This window comes from Pituophis catenifer, unplaced genomic scaffold, assembly GCF_029215685.1.
Source record: "Pituophis catenifer annectens isolate HBS135680 unplaced genomic scaffold, rPitCat1.0.hap2 SCAF_3, whole genome shotgun sequence".
In the NCBI taxonomy this organism is placed as follows: Eukaryota; Metazoa; Chordata; class Lepidosauria; order Squamata; family Colubridae; genus Pituophis; species Pituophis catenifer.
The window spans coordinates 191,797,885-191,806,106 of NW_027256883.1; the positions used below are offsets into that span (position 1 = coordinate 191,797,885).

Sequence of the window (8,222 nt, forward strand, 5' to 3'; positions counted from 1 at the left end):
GGAGTATCAGATCAGTTTATTAAACCAAGCATTTTTTTTCTGACAGTCTGAATTCAGCTGGTGGTTATTCAAATTGCCTTACGACCTGAGAAGGCAGTCAAAATATTGTTAACTCAAATAAAGAATATTTTTATTACTTCCTAACATTGTACCAATAGACTTAAATTTTTTGCAAACTCATAAGCTGTTCTTAAACAAATGCCCGCAGAGCCATTTATAAATCTAATAAATCACATCCCAGCAACATCATTAATTAAAAAAATTAAATACCTAACACACAGTGAAAAGAAAGAAGATCAAATTATGAAAAAATCTTAAATACAATTTAAACTTGAGTTTCCCCATTCCTCAAAATATACGGTAGCAAGGAAATCCTTAGGCAAAGGCATCTAGAATTAATGGGGTGAAGTTACATGAATTCAAATCATGTACTGTATCTTGAACAGCACACAGCAAAGTTGAAGTTCCATCTGCTCTTAATTGAGGATGGGAAGTTAGTTGTTTGTAAAACCTGGTTTACTTGCAAAAGGTCTGAGGGTTAATGATCATTTTTTTCTTGGAAAAGATAGGAAAGATTTCAGCTGGAGAGCCATTGCTCTCCAGTGAGAAATAATACTAAACTAGCCAGATTTGATTTAAACCAATTTCTGATACATTTAAGCCTTATTGCACATGGCGGAGTTTATTTAAACATTTATATTATTCATGTTATTTCTTATATTTCTTTTTCAGTGAACTGTCACTAGGGAAGCACAAATCTGTCAAAGCTGACTTATTTCAGTTTTCCATGTTTTCAGTCAGTAAATTATGTTCACAGGTTTCTGTGATAGTTTGAGAAACTGAAAAATCATTGTAAAAGTCTATGTGACTAATACATATATACTTTCACCTACAGTTGCATACAGTTGCCTTTTGTATCAAATGCCACTTAGACATTTTATTCGGAATGTTCTCTAATGTACTTTCCCCATCATTTCAATTAATTTACATATTTGGTTATATAGGCATACATACTTCGAGTAAACCTATTTTCAGATTTATTTATTTTTTAAATTAAGTAGTTACACTGCAAAAGTCAGAATAATGTAATTTTATAAGTTAATTTTGTTTCATCTCATGTTTCAAAATATGAAATTAAATAAGTTCATATTCAAGGGCAAACCAAACAAATTTCTCTTTAATACTTTCTGCTACTGCAGAGTACTTTATTACTCTCTGAAGACTAAGATTACATGCTACTGTTTTCTATTTTCTCCATTGCAAAACAATTTTAGTTGGTATATAAATACTACCTTCATTGCATAAGCTGGCTTTGTTCTGACAGTATTGTGATTTTGGTGGCAATGCACTACATAACCCATGCAAGAAAAAAGATTAATGAAAATAGTATAATAATTGGCTTAAGCCCTTCATTTTATTGTCAGTTCCATCTTTTGCAATCTCTCATTTGCATCCTAGCTTAATTCCCTATGCAAACAATCATGGCATGGAAGAAATGATTCAATAATAAAGCCCCTGTGAATCAGACACTTAAAATACATCATTGTCTCCAGTCAGAATTTACATTTAAATAAGTGCTTGGATTTCTTAAAGTATATTCAAGTTGATAACAATAATAATAAAATCATACCCGGCTTCTCTGTGTTTTTAATTAAAATCTTGTTTGCTCCAAAATAGATTTTTGTAACTATTAACAAAATGCTCTATTATGACAGGCATGGGCTAGTGAGTATTGAATAAAACATAATGTGAAAGTCGCAATGAACATGCATCATATTACTGCTATGTTTAGGTGGTAGGAGTGATTATCACACTTTTCTGGTTGTTGTTTGTTTTTTAAGTTGGAGAATGTCAACATGCATGTTTCCAAGCCATCCTTCCAAAGCCAACAAAAGCCTTAAGTTGCTGTCAGCTCTCAAAGAGATGCATAGCTGCTGCAGAGACGGGAGTTTAACCTTGTTTTTTAATAAATAATAAGTGTGAGTCATACATCTTTGAAATTCGCTAGGGATTGAAATAAATAGCATGTGGTTAGGTTGGATATTCTCTGAATATGCTGTTAGGTTGCAAAGCATTCTCCTTATTGCTTAATATGAATCTCACCATTGGGCATCATGGCTGTGAAAACACTTCAATCTTATAACATTTACAATACTATAGGAAAAAACTGAAAACATTCAAAAATCTGAAAAGATCACTCTATATGTGTGTGTGTGTGTATGTGTCAGTACTTTAAGATGAATTGACTTCAACTCCCAGCATTCCCCAGCCAGCATGTCAAAGGTGATGTTATTTATTTGGGTAATCAAGTATCTTGAGCCGTGGTGGCGCAGTGGTTAGAGTGCAGTATTGCAGGCTACTTCTGCTGACTGCTGATTGCCAGCAGTTTGGCAGTTCAAGCCCCACCTGCTCAAGATTGACTCAGCCTTCCATTCTTCCAAGGTCAATAAAAATGAGGATCCAGATTGTTGGGGGCAAGATGCTGACTCTGTAAATCACTTAGAGAGGGCTGTAAAAGCACTGTGAAGCAATATATCAGTCTAACTGCTATCTGCAAGCAAAAACCAACCTCAGAGAACATCAAGGGCCCACAGACCAAATCAAGTCCATCATCATTGTTTCCCTTTTTAGTAATCTTGCTGTTGGATAATAATTACAAAATAAGAGTCCTTTTAGGATTACTATGAATAGGAGAAGCAGTGTGTGTCAATCTTTTCCCCCTCAGTTTGATTTTCCTTTTTGTTATGTTGAAGGAGACTGTACTCTTAATGTTAGTTTATAAAGGCTTTAAATAAATATTTTCTGGAATTGATCCCTATTACCGGAAAGAAGAGTGCAGGAGTGTTGAATCACATTCAATTCAGCAGCTGCTTAGCGGCCAGTGTAACTCCCCTTTTGACTTCAGAGTTATGAAACTGTGTAGAGATATAGATTGTAGATTATAGAGTACCCTTGAGTTTGTATCTGTAAGTTTCATGCATATATATAATTACCATCATCCTTTTTAGCTCTAGCAGATTAGTGTGGAATTTTTAAGCAAGCCAAAAATATAATTAATACTGGTGCCATTTTGGAGGTGGAATTTAAGATAAAAGAAAATAAATAAAGCTCTGAGGAGAATGAAGTTTAATCACATATTTTCAAACAAACAAAAACCGTGGGCTGCATTTGAGGCAAATCCCTTCTTAATTTAGCAAGAAGTTTATTTTGTATCTCTGGGTCAGGGAGGGAAATTCTTCCAGTACTGTAGTTTTTGTGAACTTTGCTGTGGATGTTATACACAGAGTTGGATGTTTGTTTGTTTGTTTAACGTGGGTAGTATTAGTCAGCTTCAAGAGACAGGGCAAAAACACAGACACACAGTTCCCCCCTCCTGCAAATGGGCTTAAGAAAAGAATGGCAGGCAGTGATATGCCCATAGAAATGTCAAGGAAAGCATTTAAATAAGAAGAACATTTCATCTATTCATGAGGACTAAGGCCTCCATGTCAACTCTCCACTGCTCTGAACCCATCCCTGAGACTGGATGTGTAGGAAATTGATCACTTGAAACAATCTTGGAAGAATTGCAAGAAAGAGAGAACCATTGGCTTGACCAAGCATATTGATGTAAGTGAGCACTGAACAGCCCTCTACAAGAGCATTTCCCTCAGAAATTCATATGGTTCCTGCCCTACAGGTCTTGCAAACATTCTTAGAAATGAGGCTGAGCTTCCAGGCCTAGGATTAGGATGGGTGCAGAGGCTATGTTGGATTTTGGTTTCTCATAAATGTGGCTGTTTTCTGGATACATGTGTGTTTTTATTGTTTGGTTTCTCGCTATTTATTTTAAGACACTAGAGTCTTTTGGGAGTGAGGCAGTACCCATATCTAATACTAACTAACCAATAAAGCCTAAAGGTTAAAAATAGCCACAAATCTCTTCTTTTGCACATTTTGTAACTCTAGCTATCACAATTGCCAAAGGTTTTAGGTATTACAGTTTTCTAATGTTCTGAGGCAGGAAATAATGCAGAAACTATATTGTAAATCAGAAATATTCAGGAAAGGATATAAAGAAAATCAAGAGAGCAGCAAACCATACAATCAAGGCCCTACTCCTTTTTAATGTGCATTTGGAATTGTCTTCCTCAGATTTTTAAATAGCCTTGCCCTCCTGCCCTTTACATGGGCCTTGAAAACCATTTTCTCCCTTTCAGGCTGTGACTTACCTGGAGTTCGTGTTCTGAAAAGCAATTGTGCAATTTATGTTGGTAGCTGTGCAGGTTATGTTGGTTCTCTGGTTACTGGCATCTTTCATCTTTTGCATTAGGCTTTTTTAAAAAAAAAAATTGTATCCTGCCCAGAGTTGTTGCAAGTTAGGCAGCTCTAAAAACATGATAAACAAATAAATAAATGCACCTGTTTATGTAATCATCAGGAGTTGTGCTTGATTCAAATGGGACTTTTTTATTTTATGATAAATCTGTGTATTCAAACTCCTTTAAGTTGTGTATCATCCGGTTTCTATATTACCCCCTATTGCTTTTTTCCTTTAGAATTGTGATCAAATAATAATATTGGCTTTAATTATTGTTAATTCTAGAAATGGTGCAAGTTGCTCTTGTAAAATAGCATTCAACAAAGTACTGATGCCTCCTGTTGCTCTTTTTTCTTGTGCTTTCTAATGAGCTTCTTGTAGAGGTATTGGATTCTCTGGTTTTCTTGGTTCTGAAAAAAGGAGGCTGAAATTTTTCGGCGCAGACGGTGTGAGTATGCTTCCAAAAATACCGTAGCATAAATGATGCAAAAGAGAAGCACAACAGCCAGAACCAAAACTGTGTTGGGAGGATTTGGTGTTTGCATGAAGCAGTTAGAAGAAACAAAGGTCAGGTTTTGATGGTAATTTCTCTCAAATGGAACCATGACGAAAGATTGTAAAACAAAATTTAGTTTGATCTGAAACAACAAAATAAATTATTGATTAGAAATGTAGAGGCCACCTCAAAGGGGGTGAAAAGTCAGACATCTTAAGATCCGCCCAGAACATCACACTGTCTTTTGCATTTTCTTTTTTAACCAAGTGGTATTTACCACTTTTGGAACTGAATATTTGTACTGTACACATTTAACGTTTTCACCATTCATCTTTTTCTAATCAAATTTGATTTTGTTTATCTCTTATGAGATTGGTTTAGCTTTGAAGGGGAAACTAAGAGGTTGAGATTATTACTTGGTTTGCTGATTGGTTTGTTTGATATAATGTTGTTTTTATTTTTGTTTTTACATTATAATTGCCAGAAATGCAGGACAGGTTGTGAAAATGTTGCCTGTATCATACACAGGAATTAGGAAAGGAAGCCAAATGAAGTTCTCCCTGAAAATAGGTAGTGTTTGGTGTTTCAGATTTTAAGCCTTCTGTCCTGTGGGCTCAGCTAAGCTGATTTGTTGCCTACATTATTAAAATTCCATAGTGAATCCAGATACATTCATTTGACAATGAATGTATCTGGCAAATGCCATTTCATGGCTCTATTTGAAATCCTGGAGGTTGAGGCCCCAACATATCTGAAAAGTTCCAGGCTGAAAGAGACCAACTTAAGCCCAAACTAGAGACTTCAGTACTCACTTCATATTTTACCCAGAACGTAACTGGGACAACAGGAATCTGAGTGATTTCAGTTACAGCTGTTTGTGCCAAATGAAAGGCAATGTAGTCAGTTGCTATGACAAGCAGCATCACCACTAGAACTAATGTGAGAAGAAAAATGTGTCTGAGAGAAGCCTTGAATTCTTTCGGGGACAATTTGAAGCTGGTTGGTTTAATTAACTTCCTGGATGTGCAAATCAGCAAATCAGCTGTTTTGTTTTCCCGAGCCAAATCTTCCAGCTTTGGGGTAATGTAAATATTATCAAAACAAACATCTGTAAGATAGTTCTTCAGGTACCATGTTGCTTGAAAAAGGAGATAAAAGAGAAAGAACCCAGCCGTCACCCGGTTGGTCGAAAGTATGATCTTCTGGACCAGCTTATCAGCATATAAAAAGTCTTCCTTGATATTTTGGCTGGTGTTAACCATTTTCTCATTTAGTTGGAAGATATTACTGTGATTTCTAAATTTAACATGGCTATCCCTTGAATTCAGGAGTTTATATGGCATGTTGTCAATTATGATTTTCAGAGAGTGGCTGAAGTCCCATGAAACATTACCCAACAGGATCATTGAGGCCACAAGGCTTTCCATGGAATTCTTGCAGGTGCATTTAATGATTTTCAGGATTGCTTGGATATTGTTCATAATATTTGGGATAATGTTGACAGCTACAATCATAAAGCAGGCAGACAGCAGCAGCCTTCTTCCTTGTCTAGTCCCTAATGTAGGCACAATTGTAGTAAACAGGCACCGGACTGGATGCACCAAAAAGAGGATTAAGAACATGAGGAAACTAAGGACAGAGGATGCCAAGGCAGAAAACTGGAAGGAATATTGCAGAGAGGAAAACATCCAGCAGTAGAAGAGGCCTCCAACAGATGCTGCAATGCAGGAACAGATCACACATAAGGATAACAGCTGGCTGTGGCTGGATGGTAATGGTTTGGAGTAAGCAAGCCAGATATCCAGCATGAATTCTTGTATCTTTAGGAACTTAATGTCCCAAAGGTAGGTCCAGATTCCCAACCTGTGTCAGTAATGGATAAAGTAGTTTCAATTGCTAAAAAATATTTTATACACACATATATATACACATATTTCATTTACACACACACACATATCTCTCTATATGTAGAAACATATACACATTCAAGTTTGAAGGAGAATTCTATGTTTCCTACCTTTCATTCTGGAGTTCTAGGCAATGTACATTGTATTTCCTCCCCTACGTTTCCTTACAACAACTGGTAGGTCAGACCAAAAAAAAAAAAGATCCCAAAGTCACCCACTGAGCTTCCATGGTTGAATTGGATTAGAACTTGGGTCTCTTTGCTTCTAGCCCAATATTTTACCCAATTAAAAATAATACTATTGCATGCATTGGTCACCATAAACTCTTAGCAAAATACCAAAACAAAATTGTTTGTAATCAGCTGATGAAACAGAAATACTATTGCAAGTTACTACTATTGTTCAGTTACATTCATATACTATTAAATCTATGCTTATTTTTGGACTGGTTTGAAAAGAAATCTTCGTGCAGTTACTCTGCACTTCTCCGTACAAAATATGCAATTGCAAAGTAATCGTTTCAAACAATAAACTGAAACTCATTTGCATTGACTTCAGAATAATATAGGTTATGTTAATACAATCATTCAATTCTCTGCTATATTACCCAAATCTTTGTAATGAAAGCATTCTCAAAATAAGGTTTAACAAACCTATATTTTCTTCAGTGGAACAATTCTTACTAGCAATGTAGTCTAGCAAGCGAGGATATTATACTATATCAGTTAAAATATTAAAAAACTACACATACCCAGTTTTATGAAGAAGTTCCCAGATCCTTTGGAAACAGTCAGCAATCCTGAAAATAGTCATCTTATTTTAAGATTAAAAAATAAAATAAATTAATTGAAACCCAACAAGAAAATGGGATTGAACCACCCAGAAAATCTGGATTTAAATAAGAGTTATTAAATTAAATTAAAAATTTTAAATGTTAATTTAAAAAAATAACCTTAACTGTTCATTTAAATTATTGATCCAATCTGCAGTGTACCCTAAAGAATAATACATAACATTTTCTCCATTTGTGCCTGTTGCTGATTGAATATCATACCAATAATATTAAACATAATGATTAATAATTGTAGTTCTAGAGGAACTCTGCCAATCTGTTTCCTTGCACTAGTAGTATATTGTTAAAACTACACTTAGTATTGCAAAAGTAGATTCAGAAAAAGCAGAAGCTAGGCAACATTTATTTTTATACTACACTGAGATTGGTCACTCGGAATTACGGTACCACTGACTCATGGTGGTTAAATTAATCAGCTGATTGCTACGTACTTTAATATATTTCTGTAATGTGTTGTTTTATTATTGATATTGTTTTCATTGCTGATTGGGAGCTGCTCAGAATTTGATATAAAATGGGCTGCAATATAAATGCTTTACATAAATAAATAATTTAATATTAGTGAGCATATATTAGTGAGCATATGGCACTGTGCTCACTTAGAAATCGTGTTTCCAAACTTAAAATATCTGTTCATGCAGCGCATTGTACCAATGCAAAAATTCA

At 35.1% G+C, this 8,222-nt stretch overlaps 1 protein-coding gene across 1 annotated transcript; it reads right to left on the reverse strand.

Annotated features, from left to right (window-relative positions):
* Nucleotides 1-4,617: 4,617 nt before the first annotated feature.
* On the reverse strand, nt 4,618-7,516 carry OCSTAMP (osteoclast stimulatory transmembrane protein). The gene is made up of 3 exons (XM_070940025.1): nt 7,455-7,516; nt 5,609-6,659; nt 4,618-4,938 (listed from the first exon to the last, which is right to left on the reverse strand). Exons 1-3 carry the CDS (start codon nt 7,514-7,516, stop codon nt 4,618-4,620), a joined length of 1,434 nt encoding a protein of 477 aa, XP_070796126.1.
* Nucleotides 7,517-8,222: the final 706 nt, after the last annotated feature.

What these genes read in the sequence shown, in the direction of transcription:
- OCSTAMP (XM_070940025.1), bottom strand. Translation starts at nt 7,516, where the DNA reads ATGACTATTTTCAGGATTGCTGACTGTTTCCAAAGGATCTGGGAACTT. An exon ending in GAACTTCTTCATAAAACTGG is followed by an intron (nt 6,660 to 7,454) that starts GTATGTGTAGTT and finishes TTACTGACACAG; the next exon opens with GTTGGGAATCTGGACCTACC. An exon ending in CGTTCTGGGTAAAATATGAA is followed by an intron (nt 4,939 to 5,608) that starts GTGAGTACTGAA and finishes TTGTTGTTTCAG; the next exon opens with ATCAAACTAAATTTTGTTTT.